General features: G+C 36.5%; 1 protein-coding gene and 1 pseudogene across 6 annotated transcripts in view; one reads left to right on the top strand and one right to left on the bottom strand.

Annotated features, from left to right (window-relative positions):
• SLCO1C1 (solute carrier organic anion transporter family member 1C1) overlaps nucleotides 1–23,437 on the bottom strand; it is a 60,118-nt gene extending 36,681 nt beyond the window's left edge. For 4 of the 5 annotated variants that reach the window (XR_013764028.1, XM_079141479.1, XM_079141480.1 and 1 more), the window contains exons 1-5: nucleotides 22,035–23,437; nucleotides 11,023–11,171; nucleotides 9,792–9,933; nucleotides 2,791–2,923; nucleotides 147–271 (exon numbers count right to left, since the gene is read on the bottom strand). Coding sequence is in view for 4 of the 5 variants with exons in the window: in XM_079141479.1 (XP_078997605.1) it covers nucleotides 147–271; nucleotides 2,791–2,923; nucleotides 9,792–9,933; nucleotides 11,023–11,151 (529 nt within the window). In the remaining variant the exon portion in view is untranslated. The remainder of the gene's footprint in view (nucleotides 1–146; nucleotides 272–2,790; nucleotides 2,924–9,791; nucleotides 9,934–11,022; nucleotides 11,172–22,034) is intronic. The other variant, XM_079141478.1, reaches the window with a different exon arrangement.
• LOC306661065 (small ribosomal subunit protein uS5-like) lies at nucleotides 17,920–18,757 on the top strand (annotated as a pseudogene). The gene has a single exon. The product of its transcript is annotated as a small ribosomal subunit protein uS5-like (transcript).
• Nucleotides 23,438–26,083: the final 2,646 nt, after the last annotated feature.

Genomic DNA, 26,083 nt, shown 5'->3' with positions numbered 1-26,083 from the left:
AAAGCATGTATAAAGGCTAAAGTAAATCATCATTTTTTATTTTTATTTTTTTCACGGTGCCAGGGATCGAACCCAGGGCTTTGTGCTTGCAAGGCAAGCACTCTACCGACTGAGCTATCTCCCCAACCCCATCATCATCATCTTACCATCACTTATTTTGGTTTGTGATTTTTCCATAACTGAGATTGGTAACTGACTGCTTGATTCCAGGAGACATGGAGAGATGCTGAGAGTTGCATTGGAGAAAGGAGAAGACTTCTCATATCGGTACCTGAATAAAAAGAATGTTTTCCTCATGACAGACTCATTAACACCATGCTATTCTAAAGTAGCCTTCTAAATGGTCTTCTTGTTTCCAAGTCTGACCCACCAGAGACAATTTTCCAAACAGTAGTCAGTATGAGCCTTTAAAAAATGTAAGTCAGATCATCTCACTCTCCAGTGGCTTCCCATCTCCTTCAGAAGAGAAGCTAAAGTGCTCCAATTGTTCCCAACCTTACTACCCAAAGGATGATCAGTAGATCAGCAGGGGCAGGGGAATCTCAGCCCTAACCCCAGAGTTACTGAATAGCAATCTACACTTTATCTAGAGCCTTCATCAAAGTTTGAGAAATAAACTAGACATATCCTCCCATTCCCATTTACTTCTCAGATTGCATGTTTTATGCCTTCCCGCTGCCATTCCATGAGGCACACAGGCCTCCATACGGTTCATCCACACCACACTCCCTCCTACTGCAGGAACATTGCATTCCCTGTTCGTTCAGGATGAAGTCTTCTTCCCACTGTTATGGTTTAGGTATTAGGTGTCCCCAAAATCCCATGTGTGAAACCATGCAGTAAAGTTTGGAGGTGAAATGATTGGCTTTTATGGGTTAATAATGAGTGTTAACCTAATCAGTGCATTTATCCTCGGATAGGTATTAGCTGGGTGGCAGCTGTAAGTAGGTAGGGTGTGGCTGGAGGAGGTGGGTCCCTGGGGGCATGCCCTTGAGTATGTATATTGTCCTCCTGGAGCAGAGTGCGCTCTCTCTCTCTCTCTCTCTCTCTCTCTCTCTCTCTCTGCTTCTTGGTGACTCTCTCTCTCTCTCTCTCTCTCTCTCTCTCTCTCTCTGCTTCTTGGTGACTCTCTCTCTCTCTCTCTCTCTCTCTCTCTCTCTCTCTGCTTCTTGGTGACATGTCTTAACTTGCTTTCCTCTCCTACACTCTTCTGTCCTGACATCCTGCCTCATCTTGGGCCCAAACCAAGGGAGCCAGTCATCTATGGACTGAGACCTCTGAAACTATGAGTGCCAAATAAAGTTTTCCTCCTCTAATATTGTTCTTGTCAGTTCCTTTGGTCACAGCCGCAAAACAACTGACTGAAACACCCAGGTACCTGCAGTGGCTCACCCTTCATTTGGGGTCTTCCTTAGATATCACCATCTGTCTGTAACCTGTTCCTTGGACACTGTACTATCAATTGCAACTGCCCCCACACCCACTGCCTACTCTTCACTAGGTTACCTTTCTTCACTAGGTTATTTTTCTCTATAGTTTTTAACATTATCAGACATACTATATTACTATTTATTTGTTACTTTCTGTCTCTTCTTCATAGGATCCATGAGGACAGAGATTATTTTTCATTATCATATCTCCATTGCCTTTACCATGATCAATATAGATTTGCTAAATTCATGAGCTGGTTGAGCTAAAACACATAAAACTAAACTCATCTGTTGGGGCAGGTTTCTACTCATTGGTATACACGATTAGCATGTTTTATAAGACATCAAGGATATTTCTCCTAGGCAGACAGTCTGTTTACAGAACAAGAAATCACACTTTGAATAAGTATCCAACTTGTGACTGATGGTATGAAGAGTTGAAAAGAAATTACCATCATTATCCTGAGTAGTCAGCAAGCTCCACAGGGGAAGAGATTGTGCACATTTTTGTTTTTGTTTTGTTTCTTCACTGAAATAGCCCCATTACCTGGCATAGTACCCGGCAAGTGGCAAAAACTACATCAAATAACCAGATACAGTCTTTAATTTATAAAAGATGGTGGATAAAATTCTAAGTCTGTCCTGTTGGCACCCTCTGTTAGTACTAGCCCGGCTGTCCTACCTCTTACATGTACTTCTCCCTCTGATTTTCTTGTACTGTTATCCTATATTTGTAACTCACTTGAAGTTAAAAAAAAATTCACCAGAATGTAACACTTTTAAGATAAAACCATTGTTGATTACTGGTTGTAACAAGGTAGCTGAATTAGCCAAAAATGATTGTTTATGATATACAACAATAATAATACAGTTACTACTTACGTCAGGAATCTTGATAAGCATTTTACCCGTGTCATCTCACTTAAAATTTGCAACAACACTAAGAGCTACATATTATTCTAAAGATGCATAAACTCAGGCCACAACATGTTAAGTAACATGATACAGCATTTATTATGTATGGTATTCATTCATGACTCATTGATACCCACTTGACATTTATAATTTTCATTTATGTATTTTGCCTCCACAGCTAAATAAAACATTTGACTCAAAATATATTAATAATAAATTTTCTTTAATTGTGTTGATGTCAATACACAGTAGAATATCAATAATTGTTTTAGATTATCATCACTAGTAAAATTATAAAATTATTCTGAAATTTTGTCCAAAGAGGATATAATAAGACATAAAACTATATGGTATGAGGTCCCTTTTAAATGACTGACTGTAATTATTAAAGGGAGAGAGGAAGGCAGTTGCTGGGTAAGCTGGGACATGACTACTTTGGACTTACTTCTCCATGAAGAACTGAGGCACTGCGATGAGCAACGTTCCCACTCCCATGATCAGGCACCCTGCTCCGATTATTCTTGGCCTGTGAAGTTTGGCTCCAAAGTAGCTAACAAATGTTATAACCAAGAGATTCCCTTTGGGGGAAGGAATAAAGCATTCATGAGTTAGAGAACTCAGACAACAGCAGACAGGCAGCTTAGTAGAGGAAGGTATATAGCAGGTTCAGCAATACTGTGAGTCCACCAGCTCCCCATCATGGTCCTGATTATATACCTTTCTTGCCTTTAATATGACTATTGAAATTGTCTTCATATTCACTATTTCAGTCACCTCATCCTTTCATGCAAATATTGTAATTACCACCCCTCCTACCCAAGTTACTATTTATTTACCCTTTAAAAGTATGTTACCAATAAATTAAATTTAAACCTAAAATTAAATTTTAAACCTAAATTCCTTTAGTGGCTTGCTTAAATTTTTCTTAGCGATTTTGAGGTAATTCATTGCTGTTTCTTCATTCAAGTGGAATATTATTCAGCCATAAAGAAGAATAATATTATGGCATTTGCAAATAAATGGATGGAATTGGGGAATATCATCCTAAGTGAAATAAGCCAATCCCAAAAAACCAAAGGCCAAATGTTTTCCCTGATAAGCTGAGAATGATATATAATGGGGGTGGGGGGGGTGCAGAGAGTGAGAGAAGAATGGAGGAACTTTGGATTATGTAGAAGGGAATGGGAGGGGTATGAAAAATGGTGGAATGAGACAGACATCATTACCCTATGTACATGTATGATTACACGAATGGTATGAATCTATATCATGTACAACCATGGAAACGAAATGATGTACCCCATTTGTGTGCAATGAATCAGAACATAGTCTGTAAAAAGAAAAAGAAGAAAGCAACTTCATTGCGCACAAATGGGGTGCGGCGTTCTGTCTCTCTGGACGTGTGTGGCGTGGACTCCCACCATCCGTGTGGTCTTGCATGTAAGCAGGGTAATGCTCTTTAAACTCTCCTGTGAAGATCCTGAGATGAAAACTGGATCTCCTGGATTGATACCCTATGCCTTTTATAAAATATGGTTTTCTTTCTCTTTTTGTTTTTTAAAAAATTGATTCTCTGAGATCATGCTTTATCTTCCAATTTTTCTTTAATTTTTTGAAACTTGAAATCATATCTAAAATTTTCAATCATCTTTTCTCTTTTTTTGTTATTTTTAAAATCATCAAGTTCAACTTTGCACAGGAAATATTTCTCAAACATAAACAGAATGATTTTTAAAATTATCTTGTGATCGAAAATATTTGTTTTCAGAGAATTCATTAATCTTAGTTTTTCTAAAAAAAGCTTAAAAGACTTCAAAAAAAGTGTTACATACAAAGGATCCCTAATCAAATCTGTAAATAATGTGAGTTCGAGCACATTTAAATAGTAAAATTAGGATTCCAAAGAGGACATCGCTGGAATTTAACAAATAATTGTTGAATCAATGACTCTTGACAAAGTTAAGATGGGTTCAGAAACACAGTATATGGAAGACCTGGACAAATAAAGAAAGATTGAATAATCTGAAATAAATAAGACAAGCTGTTAACACATGTTAAAAACGTTTTAAAGATAATATTCAAACAAATAAAAATTAGTCCACATAGATAATTTGGGCATACATTAATTATATTGATCTTAATATACACATATAATACAAATTTTATGAAATATAAAAACCTCTATAAAAGATGCCCATCTTTCTTTTTTTAAATAATTAAAGAATGTGTTTTCTTTAGGTAAGACTTAAGCCTTTCTAAAATGTCTCCAGTGAAGCATGTGATAAGTTACTTTGTACTTGACTGTGGGGGTCAGTGTGATTAAACATGCTTCAGGGAAGATTTCTCAGGCTTTGCTGTGTATGGCAATTACAGGAAGGAGGTGGTGGGGAAAATGGAACTTGTTAAAAATGCACATTCTTGGCTGATCCAAATAGTTGCTGATTCCTTGAAACCGGGGCCAGCCAAGAAATCTGCATTTCTAAAACAAGCTCAAGAGCATTGACAGGATTATCCTGCAACATCCTTTGATAAAAGTCGTTTAGGGTCTTACAAGAGACTTTAAAGTCCTAGTTATTTTCATCTGGCATATTTAGTTTTTAAGAACTGCAGGGCTAGATAGAGGAAGAACTTAACACTTTCCCAGCAATTGATGATGACTGATGGAGTTCTTGCTTTGAAGTTCTCCTCCATGCTTCCAAATTTCCAGCAAGAGTGTATCTCCTTACATCTGGAAGCAATCATTTAATTTACTACTGTTTAGTCACATTGCCAGCTTTAGCCAAATGGAAAAAGAAAAGTAAATTTTATAGCCTTGAGGATAATAATAATAATGATAGGGAGAAAAGCAGTTTGTACAGTGGTTCTATGCTTTCTCACTTTAGCAAGAATTAATCTTTAAATTTTTAGTTTTTATTTTTTTAAATTAAGCACGAGATTTCCCATTTGGCATTTAGTTTTTAGCAGAAGACACTTTGTATCTCCTTATAACTGAGAATGATGTCTAGATGTATCTTAATGTGCCACAGTAAATAAGCCAAAGTAAAGTGAAAGCTGACTTTCAGTCACCCCACCTACTCTGCACCAACTCTTTAGAGCAAAGGACTCAGTCACAGGCTGTTCCTGGTTACATTTATGGCTATGCCACATATAAGACAATGCCATTTTAGCATCTGCGATATTTGTAGAAGATTTTGCTTCCTTTACTTAGTATCCATGGTGAGCTCTCAAGACACACTTGGAAAATAAATGGTAATCAATAATCTTAAACCACATTGGTTATCAAAGTTCTTCCACATCTGCCATAACTAGCCTCTGAGAAAAACAAATCAGGAAAGTTTTACCAATATGTTTTACCTAATTTTAAAGTAACAGATTCTCCTTCTTTCTCCACCTCTCTGCACACACATGCAAAATATCAAATAGGAGAAAAGAAAGTTACTCAAGTCATCTCGAAAATGCTTGAAACCAAAACCAGACAAGGACAATGCCAGAAAAGACAAAGCTCAAGCTTAATTATGATGATACATGTAAATATCCCAAGGGAAAAAGTACCGCAAACTAAACAGTAAGCAAAAATAAATACATCCTGCCAAGTACTGTTTATTCCAGGAGTTTAAGAGTATGACCAATTAAGAAAAAAAAATCTATTAATCAAATCATTATGCAGTCAATGGAGGAACAACTTCATGTTTAGCCTAATAAATGTAGTAAAAGTACTGAATGCAATTAACCACTGCTTTATGACAAGAAAAAAAAAATCTGAGCAAATAAATTTTTGAGGTCTATGCATAAAAACCATGCAGCAAGGATACTGCTAAATAATGAAAATTTAAAAGTATTTGGATTAAGTCAAATATAAGAGAAGGGTGTCCACTGCCACTGTCCCAGTTTCTTCTACTTAACACAGTACCAGCATCAATGTAGAGAGGCGAGAACAAGAAAATTACAGATTTAGGAATTAGAAAGATATATAAAGTTGTCTTCTCTTTCAGACAATGGGATTGTCTACTCAGAAAATACTACTTTTTTCTAGTTAACATTTGGAAATCAATATTGTACCCATATTCTAGGATTATCAAATATAAAAAAGTAACAAATTATTTTTATGACAGCAACAAAAACATTAATAGATAAGAATAAATCCAATAAAAGATGAGTAATACATTTATGGAGAAAATTACAAAAAAAATTGAACATTATTAAAAAAAAAAAAAGGACTAGCCAAATGGAGAGTTATTCCACATGCGTGGCTGGTAAGATTCTTTGCCATACAATGATATGAACAATAAATTCTACCAGATATGAACAATAAATTCTATCAGATATGAACAATAAATTCTATACAATTAAGATGTATTAGGAAACTGATCCAAGTATATCAGAAAAATTGAAGGGCAAGATTATTTTCCTGCCTGAGAGTAAAGCTAATTATAAAATTATAATCATTAATACTGTCTTATATTGACTCAAGGATAAAAAGATCTAAACAGATTTACAAAGAAGTGCTAAGTTAATAAATGATAAAAAAAAAAAAAGACAAATTGCTGGACCATAATTGATTGGTATGAATAATGGGACCAAGTACACACTTAATGGTGATTAGAAAATTGATTCTAATAATATAAACAGATTCCTGTATCACACTGTATAAAAATCTATTTCAAGTTCATTAAAATTAAAACATAGGGCTGGGGACATAGCTCAATTCATAGAGTGCTTGCCTATCAAGCACAAGACCCTGGGTTTGATTCCTAGCACCGCAAAAAAAATTAAAAAATTAAAAAATTAAAAATTTAAAAATTTAAAAATAAAAAGCAAAACAAAAAATCTTTAAAATTGTTTTTAGTTATTTTATTTTTTGATTGAACACATACTGATCAACCTAAATAAATGTCTGCCAAAGGATGAATGGCTAAAGAAAATACACACACAGAATGGAATGCTACTTAGCCAAAAAGCAAAAAAATTAAGTACTTAAGTATATAGAATAAAGTTTGAAATAAAGAATCAACAATGGGTCAAGGAACTGAACAGACACTTTACAGAAGAAGATATATAAGCAATTAACAAATATATGAAAAAGTATTCAACATCTCTAGTAATTAGAGAACCAAACTAAAACAACTCTAAGATTTCATCTTACTCCAATTAGAACGGCTATTATCAAGAACACAAGCAATAACAGGTGTCGGCATGGATGTGGGGAAAAAGGCACACTTGTACATTGCTGGTGGAGTTGCAAATTGGTGCAGCTACTCTAGAAAGCAGTATGGAGATTCCTCAGAAAACTTGGAATGGAACCACCATTTGACCCAGCTATCCCACTCCTGGCCTATACCCAAAGGACTTAAAATCAGCATACTACAGTGATGCAGTCACGTCAACATTCGTAGCTTGCTCAATTCACAATAGCTAGATTGTGGAACCAACATAGATGCCCTTCAGTTGATGAATGGATAAAGAAACTGTGGTATATAGACACAATGGAATATTATTCAGCCATAAAGAGGAATAAAATTATGACATCTGCAGGTAAATGAATGGAATTGGAGAATATCATGCTAGGTGAAGTAAGCCAATCCTCAAAATCAAAGATCAAATGTCTTCTCTGATAAGTGGATGATGATACATAATGGGGGTGGTGGGGTCGGGGTAACAGATGAATGGAGGAACTTTGGATTGTGTAGAGGGAGATGGTGGGCGGGGAGAGAGGACAGCGGACTGAGACAGACATCATTACCCTATGTACATGTATGATTACATGAATAGCGTGACTCTACATTGTGCACAACCATAGAAACAAAAAGTTGTACCCCATTTGTGTAAAATGAATCAAAATGTAAAAATTTTTAAAAATGGGAAAAAAAATAGCCACCTGTATTGAGTTTCTACTATATCTCAGGCTCTGTGTTAAGGATTATTTTTCTTTCCCAATCCTCTTGTATTTCAAGTGCATAAAATTAGGGCAAGAATCATGACTGATCCAAGTCCAACTTACTTTCTTTTATTTTAGTCCCTTTCATTTCTCATCCCAAATCCCACTTTTCACCACACTGTATGTACTGTGTTTTACAAACCACCTCTTATGAACAATGATGGTATTATTCTATGTGAACACCACAAGGGTATTTACCTAAATGTTATTGTGCAATCCTCTCCTGCTGCTTTTCATTGTTTTCCATCAAACTTACAGTTTTGATCAACTATTCCTGTTGACAGATGTTCACACATTCACTTCTTTTACCCACTGTTAAATGTTGCCCCATATCTGTGTTACAATTTTTACTTCCTTTTATTATCTTTAATCTTCACCAAAACCCTGAAACATGGTACTATTATTTGCATTTGTGAGAAAAAGGAATGAGGCTTAGGAAGGTAAATAACTTGCCAAGGCCACTTAGCTGTAGAAACTATTACTAAACCCATCCATCTCTGAAAAAAAAAAAATCTGGAAATATTAGTAAGTCATGATATGGAAAACCTTCCTCTTTTTTTTTTTTTTTTTTTTCTTATTCTGTAATTTTTAGAAAAAAAAAATCTTTGTTATGAAAAAATACTTCACTTGGGGAGAACATTAGACAGTAATGCCAGGAGATATCCAAGAATAAAGGACATAGTTGCACAAAATGGAATTAATTGAGAACTGGAGTTTGAAAATGGTAGTGGGTCCAGAATCCTGGAAGGAAGAAATGTTGAAAGAGGCAAGAGAAGCAAATCAGTTTTATGGTTAGGAAAATTACTTGTATGGAAATCCATGGATTGTAAATAACTAGAACAAATCTGTGATATTTGAGACAAAGATTTTCAGTGGAAATAGTAGAACTTTAAGCCATTTTAAAGCATATAAGTCAATAGTTAATTTTTATCTTTAGAATAATCTAGAAGAATTAACAGGAATTTTGAATTTGCTTTTTTCTAAAGATACTTCCTACCTACTTGTAACTCAAATACCAATCAATTTCTCACTCTCTCCTCTAGAAAAAGTCTTTCAATTTGACTAGAGATTCTAAATTGTATGAGTCATACAATAATGAATAAGGAAATGTATTGCTAGGTGGTCTGAGAGAGGGAATTGCCTTTACTGTAGCATAAGGTTTATGGTAAATTCTGTCCAAACAAGATTTAACGGGTCAGATCACAGCAGACAACAGAATGGAGGGAGGAAGTAGCCTAGTCATAAGTAGACCTTGAAGGGAGATGGGTATGAAAAATGGTTGAATGAGATGGACATCATTACCCTATATCCATGTATGATTACAGGAATGGTATGAATCTACATTGTGCACAACCATAGAAATGAAATTATGTACCCCACTTTGTATACAATGAATTAAAATGCAGTCTGTAAGAAATTAAAAGCTAAATAAAAAAATAATAAAAAATTAAAAAAAAAAATAAAAGAAGACCTTGGGCTTAAAAGTAAAGTTGGGCATCTGTAATACCTACCAATTTCAAAGCTACCATCAATTACTCCAACCAGTGAAGAAGGGATATCAAACCTCCTCTCTATCTGAGTGACGGTGCTCTTCAGATAGCCTTCTGCCAATGCTTTGGCAAAATAAACAAAAGACAACGCACCCAAGAATACCTGGAAAATAAAACAGGTCACAGTCTGACTCCAGCTTGACACAGCTTGGAAACTTACTAAGCAAGCAGACAAACAAGAACACAAACTAAGAACGATGTGTAACAATAAGCTTGTTATTGGAGATTTAATTCAACCACTGTTATAGGCTTCATTCAACCTCAAACTCATGCAGATTTCAAAAAAATAAGTTCAAATTTTCTCAAAATTTGACATGTATGCTGACTTCATTCAAAATGTATGTTGAACACCATTTCCCCCTCTTTCTCCCTTCTCCAAAGAAAGTTTGGCAGGAATGTAGCTTTGAAAAGAAGATCAGTGAAGCAAAGAGAGAAAGGAGTCATTGATGGGTCACAAAATAAAACTAATGAAAACCATAAAACAAACAGCTGGCTTTTTGTCACAAACCTAACACTCATAGTTGTGTGTTTCACAGTGATTGTGCATATACCAGCAGGGAACACAGTAGACTGAAAAAAAAAAAAAAGAACTACCAGTCCTCATGTTTAAGTTCAAGTGTGTTAAACTTGTACTCCATTAATTTCTTAATGAAAAACATTTCTTGGTATCTGGTTTATGTATTTTGGTAGACATGGGTGTATGGTATAGTATTATCCATCTGCATTTAGGTTAGCATTTATGTGAAAAAAAAAAAAAAAAAAACCAAGTATTTCCTGAGTGAATATTTGGTATAAAGATAAGAGGTTTGAATCATACAGAGTGCATTTAAAAAACAATGCTGTCCCAAAGTGAAAACCAAAATTGTTTTATAAAATAGAAATAATGTGGGTGTTTTACAGATCAAATATTATACTTGTGCTTACTTAGTAAAATATCTGGGTACATGGTAAAAATTTAATAATTATTAATTTCTATTATTTCTCCCCTTTTTGTTTAGGAGGTACATTCAAATGAGCCCAAGAAAATAATTTAACCTATAAGGTTAGGAAAAGATTGTTTCCATGGCCAGGCAAGGTGTGGTTTTATTAAATTGCACATAAGATCATATTTTAAAAAGGAAACAATTTTCACTTCTAACTTCATATACAAAAGCCAAGAGCATCAACTCCACTTAATTTTTCATTACTTTACCTTTAGTTCACTACAGCGGGGCTGCTTTCCCTTTGAGGAGGGATATTCCATTTTAAAGGAAGGCCTTTCAACAGGTTGCACTGAATTTTTGCAGAACAACTGGATATTTTCTTTGGATGAAGTGTCCATTATGAAACTGCTTCTTTAACCTGTCAAAGTTGATTTTAAAAGTTAAAGAAAATAATTCAAATCTATATAATTTTGTAAATAATATTTTTTTACACTTCTATTGAGATCATTTATGGAAGATATCTTTTGTTACCATAGTAAGTTGGCAAAATTTTTCAATTAAAATCAAACAGGGATCCAAGATGGCGGACTAGAGGGAGACTGCATCTCCAATCGCTCCAGAACCCAGGATTCAAGAAGGGGAGGCATTGAGAGACTCAGACTAAAATAGAGCCTCGGGGTGAGTCTCCCCCACCCGGTGAAGCGGTGAAGTGCTGCCCGGGTGGCAGGCCTGGATTCGGATGGCTTATTAGAGTAAGGCAGAGCAGCTAGAGTCCTCCCCAGGCGGTCCTGCCCACTCCCGCGGTGGGTTCCTCCCACAGGGCTAGATTCTCCAGCATCTCAGAGCAGGCCCCCTAGTGAGAGCCTTTCTGCACAGAACCAAGCTTCAAGTCCCTGAACCAGGGAGGCGAGTTCCTGCCCACACGATGCTTCAGGGACCAGGATAGGGCAGCCAGGGACTTCCCCAAGCAGCCCGCAGCCCAGCCCCCTCCAGCAGGAAGCGCCTTTCCAGGCTAGCTTCTCCAGCAGACCATCCAGTGAGAGCCTTTCCACACAGAGCCAGCTCCAAGACCTGGAACCAGTAGAGGACTAGGGGCAGCTTTCCTTGGTAGCACTGCATTATCAAGTTACTCCAAGATTTCAGGCTACTGAAGGTAGGAAGGTAATACACTGGAAATCTACAGGGACAATATAAGCCAATAGAAGAATTCTGAAATATCACAAAGTCCCACTGACATCTGACCAATATGAGGAAACAAGGGAAGAAAATGTCCCAAACAAACCTAGATACTATAGCAATAAAACCTAATGACAGCACAGCAGAAGAAATGTTAGAAAGGGAGTTCAGAATGTACATGATTAAAACAATCAGGGAAGCAAATGAGGAGATGAAAGAGCAAATGCAGACATTGAAAGAGGAGATGAAAGAGCAAATGCAGGCATTAAATGATCGCACCAATCAACAGTTAAAAGAGCAAATACGGGAAGCAAAAGATCATTTCAATAAAGAGTTAGAGATACTGAAAAAAAAACAAACAGAAATCCTTGAAATGAAGGAAACAATAAACCAAGTTAAAAACTCCATAGAAAGCATAACCAATAGGATAGAACTCCTGGAAGACAGAACCTCAGATATTGAAGACAAAATATTTAATCTTGAAAACAAAGTTGACCAAACAGAAAAGATGGTAAGAAATCATGAACAGAATCTACAAGAATTATGGGATATCATGAAAGGCCAAATTTAAGAATTATTGGGATTGAGAAAGGCTTAGAGAAACAAACCAAAGGAATGAACAATCTATTCAAGGGAATAATATCAGAAAATTTCCCAAATCTGAACAATGAAATGGAAAACCAAGTACAAGAGGCTTATGGAACTCCAAATATACAAAATTACAACAGACCCACACCAAGGCACGTTATAATGAAAATACCTAACATACAAAATAAAGACAGAATTTTAAAGGCCGCGAGAGAAAAGAATCAAATTACATTCAGGGGGAAACCAACAAGAATATCAGCAGATTTTTCAATCCAGACCCCAAAAGCTAGAAGGGCCTGGAACAACATTTACCAAGCCCTGAAAGGACACGGATGCCAAGCAAGAATCTTATACCCAGCAAAACTTATTTTCAGATTTGAGGATGAAATAAGATCCTTCCATGATAAACAAAAGCTAAAGGAATTTACAAAAAGAAAGTCGGCATTACAGATATTCTCAAGAAAATATTCCATGAGGAAGAGATGAAAAACAACGATGCAAATCAGCAACAGGAGGAACTAGCCTAAAGGAATAGCCAAATAAAGGGGAAACCAAATCATGTCAAAAAACAAAAATGAGTCAAATGACTGGGAATACAAATCATATCACAATAATAACCCTGAATGTTAATGGCCAGAACTCATCAATCAAAACACATAGACTGGCAGAATGGATTAAAAAGAAAAATCCAACAATTTTCTGCCTGCAAGAGACTCATCTCATAGAAAGAGATACCCATAGACTAAAGGTGAAAGGATGGGAAAAAACATACCATGCACACAGACACAGAAAAAAGCTGGAGTATCCATCCTCATTTCAGATAATGTGGACTTCAAGACAAAACTAGTCAGAAGGGATAAAGAAGGACATTACATATTGCTTCAGGGAAGCATAAATCAGCAAGACATAACAATCATAAACATCTATGCCCCGAACATTGGCTCATCCATGTACGTCAAACAAATCCTTCTCAATTCCAGAAATCAAATAGACCACAACACAATAATATTAGGCGATTTTAACACACCTCTCTCACCGCTGGATAGATCGTCCAAACAAAAATTGAATAAAGAAACCATAGATCTCAATAACACAATCAACAATTTAGACTTAACCGACTTATATAGAATATACCATCCAACAAAGAACGAATACACCTTCTTCTCAGCAGCACATGGATCCTTCTCTAAAATAGACCATGTCTTATGCCACAAAGCTACTGTTAGCAAATACAAGAAGATAGAGATACTACCTTGTACTCTATCAGATCATAATGGATTGAAATTAGAAATAAATGACAGAATAAAAAACAGAAACTTCTCCAATACATGGAGATTAAATAATACACTATTATATGATGAATGGATAACAGAAGACATCAGGAGGGAAATAAAAAAAATCTTAGAAGTAAACGACAACAAAGACACATCATATCAAAATCTCTGGGACACTATGAAAGCAGTACTTAGAGGAAGATTTATTTCATGGGGTGCATTCAACAAAACAAGTAGAAATCAACAAGTAAACGACATAACACTACAGCTCAAAGCCCTAGAAAAAGAAGAGCAGACAAACACCAAAAGTAGTAGAAGACAGGAAACAGTTAAAATCAGAGCCGAAATTAACGAAATTGAAACAAAAGAAACAATCGGAAAAATTAACAAAATAAATAGTTGGTTCTTTGAAAAAATAAACAAAATTGATAGACCCTTAGCCATACTAACAAGAGAAAGAGGGAGAAAACTCAAATTACTAAAATTCGGAATGAACAAGGAACTATCACAACAGACATGAGTGAAATACAAAACATAATCAGAAGCTATTTTGAAAATCTATACTCCAACAAAACAGAAAACCTCAAAGACATCAACAAGTTTCTAGAGACATACGAATTACCTAAACTAAACGAGGAGGACATACACAACTTAAATAAATCAATTTCAAGCAATGAAATAGAAGAGGTCATCAAAAGCCTACCAACAAAGAAAAGTCCAGGACCAGATGGGTTCTCAGCCGAGTTCTACAAAACCTTTAAAGAAGAGCTCATTCCAATACTTCTCAAAGTATTCCATAAAATAGAAGAGGAGGGAACCCTCCCAAACTCATTCTATGAAGCCAATATCACCCTGATACCTAAACCAGACAGAGACACATCAAGGAAGGAAAATTTCAGACCAATATCCTTAATGAACATCGATGCAAAAATTCTCAACAAAATTTTAGCAAATTGCATACAAAAATATATTAAAAAGATAGTGCACCACGATCAAGTGGGTTTTATCCCAGGGATGCAAGGTTGGTTCAACATCAGGAAATCAATAAATGTCATTCACCATATCAACAGACTAAAAGTTAAGAATCACATGATTATTTCGATAGATGCAGAAAAAGCATTTGATAAAATACAGCATCCCTTCATGCTCAAAACACTAGAGAAAATTGGGGTAGTGGGAACATTCCTTAACATTGTAAAGGCCATCTATGCTAAGCCCATGGCCAATATCATTCTAATTGGTGAAAAACTGAAATCATTCCCCCTAAAAACTGGAACAAGGCAGGGATGCCCTCTTTCACCACTTCTATTCAACATTTTCTTGAGACTCTAGCCAGAGCAATTAGACAAACCAAAGAAATTAAAGGGATACGAATTGGAAAAGAAGAACTCAAACTATCCCTGTTCGCTGATGACATGATTATATATTTAGAGGAACCTGGAAATTCCACCAGAGAACTCTTAGAACTCATAAGTGAATTCAGTAAAGTAGCAGGTTACAAGATCAATGCTCATAAATCCAATGCATTTTTATACATAAGTGATGAATCTTCAGAAGAAGAAGTTAGGAAAACTACCCCATTCACAATAGCCTCGAAAAAAATAAAATACTTGGGAACCAATCTCACAAAAGACGTGAAATACTTCTACGATGAGAACTACAGAACACTAAAGAAAGAAATTAAAGAAAACCTTAGAAGATGGAAAGATCTCCCATGTTCTTGGATAGGCAGAATTAATATTGTCAAAATGGTCATACTACCAAAAGTGCTATACACATTCAATGCAATTCCAATTAAAATCCCAATGATGTACCTTACAGAAATAGAGCAAGCAATTATGAAATTCATCTGGAAGAATAAGAAACCCAGAATAGCTAAAGCAATCCTCAGTAGAAAGAGCGAAGCAGGGGGTATCGCAATACCAGATCTTCAACTCTATTACAGAGCAATACTAACAAAAACAGCATGGTATTGGTACCAAAATAGACAGGTAGATCAATGGTACAGAATAGAGGACATGGACACAAACCCAAATAAATACAATTTTCTCATACTAGACAAAGGTGCCAAAAATATGCAATGGAGAAAAGATAGTCTCTTCAACAAATGGTGCTGGAAAACTGGAAATCCATATGCAACAGAATGAAACTAAATCCCTATCTCTCACCCTGCACAAAACTCAACTCAAAATGGATCAAGGACCTCAGAATCAGACCAGAGACCCTGCATCTTGTAGAAGAAAAAGTAGGTCCAAACCTTCAACTTGTTGGCTTAGGATCAGACTTCCTTAACAGGACTCCCATAGCACAAGAAATAAAAGCTAGAATCAACCACTGGGATAGATTCAAACTAAAAAGCTTTCTCTCAGCAAAGGAAATTGTCAGTAATGTGAAGAGAGAGCCTACAGAGTGGGAGAATATCTTTGCCACTCATACTTCAGATAGAGCACTAATTTCCAGAATCTATAAAGAACTCAAAAAACTCTACACCAACAATACAAATAATCCAATCAACAAATGGGCTAAGGAAATGAACAGACACTTCACAGAAGAAGATGTACAAGCAATCAATAGATATATGAAAAAATGTTCAACATCTCTAGTAATAAGAGAAATGCAAATCAAAACTACACTAAGATTTCATCTCACACCCCAATTAGAATGGCGATTATCAAGAACACAAGCAACAATAGGTGTTGGCGAGGATGTGGGGAGAAAGGTACACTCATACATTGCTGGTGGAGTTGCAAATTAGTGCAGCCACTCTGGAAAGCAGTATGGAGATTCCTCAGAAAGCTTGGAATGGAACCACCATTTGACTCAGCTATCCCACTCCTTGGCCTATCCCCAAAGGACTTAAAATCAGCATACTACAGAGATACAGCCACATCAATGTTCATAGCTGCTCAATTCACTATAGCCAGATTGTGGAACCAACCTAGATGCCCTTCAGTTGATGAATGGATAAAGAAACTGTGGCATATATATACAATGGAATATTACTCCGCCATGAAGAATGACAAAATTATGGCATTTGCAGGCAAATGGATGAAATTGGAGAATATCATGCTACATGAGATAAGCCAATCTCAAAAAACTAAAGGACGAATGATCTCTCTGATAAGCGGATGAGGACATATAAGGGGGTATAGGAGGGGTTAGTGTTAGGGTTAGGGTTAGGGATAAGGAGGGTGGTAAGAATGGAGGAAGGAAGGACTGTACAGAGGGAAAAGAGGGGTGGGAGGGGTGGGGGGAAAGGGGAACAATAACAGAATGAATCAAACAACATTGTCCTATGTAAATTTATGATTTTTAATTAAAATAAAAAAATAAAAAAATAAAATCAAACAGGATATTTGATTAACTATTGGGACTTCGTAGCCAGCATTCTTTCTCAATTCCACTAGTTTAAGCCTCATTATAGCAAAGAATAAATTTAAATGTTGCCTTTGGAATAAATAAGGAAGCACAGTTTTGCTAACTTGGTGTTCTTGCCAGATTAAACTAGGAGCAAGCAGGAAAGTAAGAAGAGGAATTCAACCAGTTGAGTGTTGATTCACTTGAACTAATCTGGAAGCTTTCAAAGCTACCTTCTTACCAGAATGAGTAGAAGAGGTTGATACCCACCAAATGTCACTAAAGCACCTTATAATTCCCACAGTGCCAAACTAAGGCTTAAAGTATTGCAAAAGTGATGAGGTCAAATTTGTGCATCATTTTAGTGTGACAAATTAGAAGGAAGAATTATTGATGACTGAAGCTTAGATTTGATTCAGAGAAAGGACAGTTTTGGGTCTGCCTTAAATTAAGCTTCCTTCCCATGCATTATTTTCCACCCTCCTCTGGCTTTTCTGTTGTGATCAAACCCTTGACAGCATCATGTGCTCTGAACCTATTTCTGTCTCTTCACATCAATATTTGTACATCCTGTGATCCTACTTCTTTAGGATTCTGCATGACTCAGTGCAGGCCTGATAAGCTAATCTGTATCAAAGGATTAAAAAAATAAAATAACCTCTGGATATCCCTACAGATTATTAGATGACACAATTGCACATTAAGAGATCTTTCATATATCATTGCACTAACAAAAGAAATGACCAAGCTTCTTCTCTGGGAAAACACCAAATGGCAGATGAGGCCGGTGCAGCTGGAGGGCCCAGCCCCTGGAATGGGTGGCTGGAGCAGCTTCTGCTGAGGCTTCAACAGCATCTCTGCCTTGGCCCTCGCAGAGGCAAGGCCAAAGACAAGGAGTGGATCCTGGTCACCAAGCTGGCTGCCTGGTCAAGGATATGAAGATCAAGTCCATGGAGGAGATCTACCTCTTCTCTTTGCCTATCAAGGAGTCTGAGATCATCGACTTTTTCCTGGGGACTTCACTCAAGGATGAGGTTTTGAAGATCATGCCTGCACAGAAGCAGACTTGTGCTGGCCAGTAGACCAGGCTCAAGGCATTTGTAGCTATCAGGGACTACAATGGTCATGCTGGACTGGGAGTAAAGTGCTCCAAAAAGGTAGCTACTGTTATCCGATGGGCCATCATCCTAACCAAGTTCTGCATTGTTCCTTTGCAGAGAAGCTACTGGGGGAACAAGATTGGCAAGCCCCATACTGTCCCTTGCAAGATGATTGGACATTGTGGTTCTGTGCTGGTGCCACTCATCCCTGCCCCCGGAGGTACTGACATTGTCTCAGCCCCTGTGCCCAAGAAGCTGCTGCTGATGATTGGTATCAATGACTGCTATACTTCTGCCAGGGGCCGCACCGCCACCTTGGGCAACTTCACTAAGGCCACCTTTGATGCCATCTCCAAGTCATACAGCTATTTGACTCCTGATCTCTGGAAAGAGACTGTGTTCACCATATTCACCAAGTCTCCCTATGAGGAGTTCACTGACCATCTTGTGAAAACCCACACCAGAGTCTCTGTAAAAGGACCCACGCTCCAGTTGTGGCTACAACGTAGGGTATTTATATAAGTAAATAAATAAATAAGTTGAATGAAACCTGAAAAAAAATCAAAACAAGAAAGAAATGACAATTGGAGTAAAAGTTCATGTAGTGTGGTAGAAACTAAGGCTTGTTCTGAGTGTCATATAAGACCCTGACTTAATGCAATGCTTGGTCAGCGTTTATTAAACCGTCATTGTTTGAAATAAAAATCAAGTAATAGTAGCATCAATAATTTATTTTGAAATATGAAGTTAATATCAGAAAACCTAAACTATTCAAAAGTTGAGAGGATTTCTCCAGGAAGGGAAGAAGCAGGGGGAGTGGGGTTTGGTTTTAAAAAATTTGTTATATTTGTATATTACTTTATATAAAAAACATATGTAACTTTAATTTTTAAAAAAATGTACAAAGGAAAAAAAAGTGAAACAATAATATTGTAAGACCAAAAAAAAAAAAAACTAAAGAAGAATTGATAATGTTAATCAAGATCAAAAGATAAAGACACAAGGATAAAAATACAAATATGTAGGAGAACAAAAGTTATGTACAGGATATAGAAATAACTGTAAAACATTGCCAAAATGAATAACTTTCTAGCAAATATCAATTACCTACATTGACACAAACCTTCCTTTGCCAAGGAAGCTTTTGGCAAAAAAACCCTAAAATTATGCCAAAACAAAGATACCAAGATGATATAACAGGAGTGCCTTATTAACGACTATCCTTCAATGGAAGATAGTAAAAAATGGAAACGGAGGATCATTGTTTCCGTCCATTGACGACACTAAAGTTATATTGAATATTGGATCTCATAAAGATAGCACAAAAAGAAAAACTTCAGAACAAGCCCATGGGCTATAAAATCTCAAATAAAAAAAATGCTAGCAAATCCAAATTAATAAAGTAATATTTTACAGTTAGGATTGTCCCAAAAATTTTAGTAATTGATGAATACTAGATACTTTATTCACCTAAATCATCACAAGAATTTAAAATTAAAACAATAAAATACCAGTAGATACAAAAATATCAGGTGATAAGATTCAAATCCATTCTTGATTTTTTAAAAATAATGATTCTTCTGTACCAGTATGAACAGCCAACTTCATATATACACGGAATTAGTAAGATTACTTTTCCAGGACAATGTTTTACCAGAACAATTAAAAGGAATATCGGAAAAAAGACAAACAAACAAAAGGAGGGGCGGGGCTAGGGGGACGTTGGGAAACACTGTGTTATACAATGTTAAATAAGTTCCTTCACCACAAAACTACTGAGTGCCTTCAACTGAATTCCTAGAAAGACCCATTGTTTATAGTGAAAAATTGAATGACCAAATAATACAAGTCGAATAAAGTATGGTATATATACTCATGCAATGAAATCCTTTGAAGCTATTGAAAAGCATTATAAAGAAGTAATGATAGGCATATAGAACTGCATTCTTTACAGAGCAGTTTTTAAAAATACATAGTACAAAACAGGTTATATAAAAACTATTTTGTAAAAGAAATAAATATTCACACATGTATATGAATAGAAACAGAGCTTCAAAATGTTTATGCATTATTTCTGGTTGGTGATATTACAAATGATTTTTAAAGGTGTTTTGTCTGTATCTTATAATTTTTCTACAATAAACCTGTACTTCTTATATAAAAATATTTTAAGATATTAAAAACGTAAAAATATCACTAGGTAAAAGAAATATAAACCAGAAAGATTTTAAATACTAAATAGTAAATCTACAGCTTAAATTGTAATACTTCTCCAAGAATTGCACAATCTAATGCAAATTGGCTTATTATTTTAGGGGTTCAGATCTCATATGATTTCCCATCAGTCATAATATTAAGGCCAATGACAAGATAATGCAAATAACAAATGTTTAACAATAAAGTATGCTAACACCTAAATTGAATCTATCTTTAAAGATCCAAAGGGTTAATTTTAATATCTTAATGCTAATGAGAAAAAAAGTTGAAAATAATATGTAACAACTTGAAACACTAAGTACATTGTCTTTTTATATTTGGAGGTGTTGATACAAAATTATTTTAACTAGAATCTAGAAGTGATATCAGAAGGGAAATACCTATAGAGCTCATAGTTAATGTATTAGGGCAGATTAATATCTAGCTTAAAATATTGATACTGCATAATTTTGCTGAAAATGCAGTTTCATCTTGATGGCTAATCTGCAAATCACAGCAAATACAGTATGTTCCAAGGAGGCTACGGTTTGTGAGCATGGATATTTCCAGCCATTGAAAACAGAGGGAAAGAAGCTCAATGGTATGAATGGAGAGATCCTCAGCACAGAGTCTGGCTCTCTTCAATTGCCCTTACAGAAGGAGGTCTAGAGCACACAGTTAACTAACAGGATTTACATCTGGCAAAACATTAATTGGTCACTTGAATAGATTCTGGGGAAAGAGATATGGCAAAGCTTTCTTTCATGCAGCACCCTGCGTTGGGGCATAACTTATTGTAGATGCAAAAGTTAAACTAAACAGGCAGTTTTTCTTTCATTTTAGGCTGAAAAAAAAAAAAAAAAAAAACCAAAACCCTGAATTCTGTATCCATGTGTTCAAAAATCAGTCCTCTGGTCTTTAAATGTAGAGGCAGGTGGCTGAGGGACGCTGCAGTTGAATCACACAGATGCACTTGACCCTTGTGATCTGAAATGACTAAGACCATCTCCGGCGGTAGCCTCCAAGGACTTCAGAGCGGGCAGCCACTCCCATCCCTCCCTCCTTACCATCTTGCATGGGAAAAACCTCTGTACCAACTTGGCTTCTGGACTTTGGGATCCCACCTTCAAAAAGTCTAAAAAATAACCTCAAGATCCTTGCCGAGGAGTAAGTATTTTTTAGAAGGCTGATTCTTCTCCCACCTTACAAATAACTATTTATGTCAGATTTAATAAGTACTATTTTTATGCCAGGCAATATATGTACTTTTTGTAATCCTTAGAACAATCCCCCAAAGATTAGCAATATAAATCCCATTTTTAAAATGATATAGCTCAGAGCAGTTAAGTGGCTGGTGAAAAGCTACCCAACTAATGAGCATCAGAGTCAAATTTGAACCTAGATATGGGCGTAGCAGGCTTTAACCAGTCTCCTCTCCTACTTCCACCAGAGTAACAAAGGGCTCATCAACTTTCATTGAGGAGTGTTATAACCCATGAGTAATGCAGAAATCAAAGGTTTATTAACTTCTTTCCTGTGAGAATCTGTGGTAAGGCTCACAAAATTCGAAAGAAGAGAACCAGATCTTACCTGGAGTTGGAGATCAGACAGTCAGTTCCTCCCTCACGTGTGGCTGGACCACTCGCGCCACAAGCTGAAAGAGGAAACTGAGGGGAATTCCACAGTGATTTTGAGCAATTCTGCCAGGTCAGGAGAGCCTGGGTGGACACAGAGCAGATTAAAGGAAATAAAAGATGAAGGATCTGGTCTCACCCCTGAGCAATCTCTTCTATTTCGTCTTTCCAACTGGCCTCTTTTTTTCTGGCAGTCTGCAGAGAATTGGCCACGCTGGCAAGGCCACTGACGTGCATCTCAGCTCCCAGGGCACAGAAAGAGCTGAAGCCTTTGAGCCATTTCTTTGCAATTTGCTGCAAGTTTAAGGCCACACGTGATAAAGCTTTCTTTATGGGAGAGAGTGAAAAAAGAAAAGACCACTTGTGATCTTTCTTGCTGATTCCCAGAAAACACAACTCTGCAGGGAGCAGAGGGTAAGGGAACAGAAGCCAGAGGAGGGACGGAAGTTTGTAACAAAGATCCCTCCTTCTCCTTTCAAAAAGTTTTTAAGCCAGCCATTCCTTAGGGACATCACTGGGATCCTTGTGTTTGTTTGTCTGTTTGTTTGGTTTACTTAAAAAGGCTCTTGGGCAAAATTGCAGCATGCTTTCCTTTACTATTGGGATTCCAGAATCTACAGGGACCATACCTCAGGTCAGGATCAAAGTTTTGCAGAGCTCTCTCCAGAAGGAGTTAATTCTCAAAGAGACAAGATGGGTTGTTCACATCCACAATTTCTATGGGTATTGAAAATAGAAAAAAAAAAAAATTGAATTCTTGGCATTCAATTGTTTATTATATACAATTTCAAAGAAAGAGAACTTCTTACACTGAGAAATTCTATAATTCTAATCAATTATTTTCCCAGGAGAATGATTTTAGAGTGTGCTGAAGATCTTCAGCAGTATTAATTGGCATTTGGTTTCTATCAATAAACAAATTGCCACCCAAATCACCCAAGATTCACTGAGTTCTTAAATGGATATGACTCTAGCTGGTCACTTAATTTTACTGAATCTCAACTTCTTCCTAGAAGCAAAATTTTTGTTCTAAAACAACACATGTATAGGGTTGTTTTAAGGATTAAATTAAACTATGTATTTAAAAATACATTTCTAATAACCAAGCACTAAATGATCAGGAGGTATCATTATCACATACATAATTTCAGTTCACACCAGGTTCTGGATGGCTAATCACTATTAATCATCAGCCAGGTGTCTTGGACCACACTTGTAATCCCAGTCACTAGGTAGGCTAAGTTAGGAGGATTGCAAGTTTGAGGCTAGCCTGGGCAACTAAGACCCTGTATCAAAATTTTTAAAAAGGCAGGACTGGGGGTAGCTTAACAGTAGAATGTCTCTGAGTTCAATTCCCAGAACTGGGGGGGGGGGTGTGGAATATATACATATGTGTGTGTGTGTGTGTATGTGTATAAATACATAAATACACATGTAACTGCATGATTATGTAAATCATCAATATTATCTTTTTTTTTTTTTTTTTTTTTTTTTTTTTTTTTACTATAAAAGAATTAAAGAGGAGGCAAAGAAATTAGGGTTTATCTTAAACCTTACAACAAAGCAGTGGTATATCCAGACTCTGAAAGACCAACTATTTTTTAGAAATCAAACCAGATTTTGTCATCAGAAATAGTGAGCAAACATCTTAATAAATATTAGACTTTTTCAGTGTCCATAGGTGTGATAGATTAAAGGGGGGATAGTAACTAAAGGCTGAAAGTGCAAAGGACTTATTTTTCCTCGGCAAGAAATGTAATTCTCCCCTGTGAAAGTAATGTGGTCTATTACCAACTTGTTCAACTTCACTCTCTAACATGATTCCTTTCCTTCTACAGTCCACAGTGAATGTCACTACTCTTTGTGTACTGAATACTTGTTTTACTCAGTATTCAGATCTTCTTATGTTGAGCCTTGCATTAGATTGTATCCTACCTCAGCCTTTCATTCCCACTTCCATGCTCTGGACCATGTTCTTCTCTTTTACAGTCTTGTTTTATAAATTTCTATCACAGCCACTCAGCTGCCATACATAAATGAGTGAGTTTCCTAGAGCCCCAGTGACAAAGGACCACCAAGTAGGTATTTGGCTTAGTCTCTTCTTTTTTGGTGTTGACACCTGTTGCATTGTTTGGCTGACAGATGCATCACTCAAATTTCTGCCTCTGTAAACACATGGTCAGCTTCTCCCGTGAGTTTCTACCTTCAGTTCTTAACAGGATGCTGCTAAGTCCTATTGGACTATAAGAATGACCTCTTATTAACTTGATTACATCTGCCAAGACCCTATTTCCAAGTAAGGCTGCATTCACAGATACAGGGAACCATAACAAATGGGTCACAATTTAACCCATCACACTCATATTCTCATTTTGCTTCATACCTGAGTTGTTCCTAGCTATCAATCATTTTAATCACTTTCCTCAATTCCCCATTCCTCTTTCTATTTGTTGTTCTTTCTTGGTAAAGCTTCCCAGGATTGAATCCAACTTTCTATCTATTCCATATTTGTATCTACACTGTTAAATGGTTGGAGAACAATTCACTAATGTGCACTCACTTATTTTATAATTTAATATAACTAACCTCACTGGACAGCAGAGGCACTATAGGCAGAATATCTTTTAATGACCTATTTTCCCTTTTTCTTGAAAGATTTTTCAAAGCTTCAACCCTTCACCTCCATCCATTACCTGCTGATGGCCTCGTTCAGGGAATTCACTGACAAAATAGAAAAACAAAACAAAAGAAACAAAAAAAACAGGGTAAATAACACAATCTGCCATGGTCACATCTACACTCTGCCTACATATGTATGCATAATATGTCTTCTTCTCTGGTCTTTGAACAAACAGTTGGTTAATTGAAGCCCAAGCTGGAGTCTATACTACTGATCTCAAATTCCTCTCCTCCAATTCTTTCTCCAACTACTCCAATCAGTTTTTGCCTCCCTCCTTCCTCCACAAGTATTTAATCAATAACACCAAAGACATTCACATTAATAAATCCAGTGATCAATTTCCAGACCTTTTCAAATGTTCAACTTGCAAAATTGTACACTACTGATTGTGCCTGTTTTAGTCAGCTTTCTCACTACTGTGACTAAAAGATGAAACTAGAACAACTGTAGAGGAGGAAAGGTTTATTTAGGAGCTCATGGTTTCAGAGGACTTAGTCCATAGAAGGCCGGCTCCATTCCTCAGGGTTCAAGGTGAGGCAGAACATCATGGTGGAAGAGTGTGGCAGAGGGAAGTAGCCCATGTGGTGATCAGGAAGCAGAGAGAGATTCTACTCTTCAGATAAAAAATAGATATCCCATAGCCACACCCCCAATGAACCACTTCCTCCAGCCACATCCCATCTGCCTCCAGTTACCACTCAGTAAATCCCATCAGGGATTAATTCACTGATTGGGTTAAGACTCTTACAACCCAATCATTTCTCCTCCAGACTTCCTGCATCATCTCACACGTGAGTTTTTGGGGGACACCTCCAGGATACCTAACAGTGCCCTTCTCTTGGTCCATTTTGTTTACCTGGGTTTCAGGGTACCACACTCCCTTGATCTTTTTCTTCTACTTCAGTGGTCATTTGCTCTGGTCTTCACTGCTTGGAATACCTGACAATTCAATCCTTGGGATATCGTGTTTGCTCTATTAATACTTACTCTCTTATGATCTTGTCCAGTTTCATGGTTTTAAATACATGGTTTTATAGCATTAGATTAGTGAGGTTAAGGAAAGCTTTGTAGTCCCAAATTTGAATGAAGTGGTTTTCAGTCTGAAAAACAGACCCACATATGTATATGTGCGCACACACACACACACAAATGCATGCACCATACTTCCATCTCTCTCCAGTGAAAAGTTCTAGAAACAATGACCAACTAACTAGCAAAGAGAAAAACTAGCATTTAATTGGGATCTATAAACATCACAAATAAAGGAACCATAGCTCCTTGACATGTGACTGGTTATAAGATAGGCCTGGATCATCTTGTCCTAT

This window comes from Sciurus vulgaris (genome assembly GCF_902686455.1).
Source record: "Sciurus vulgaris genome assembly, chromosome: 5".
NCBI classification, from domain to species: Eukaryota; Metazoa; Chordata; class Mammalia; order Rodentia; family Sciuridae; genus Sciurus; species Sciurus vulgaris.
This window is presented reverse-complemented; position numbering and strand designations above follow the sequence as displayed.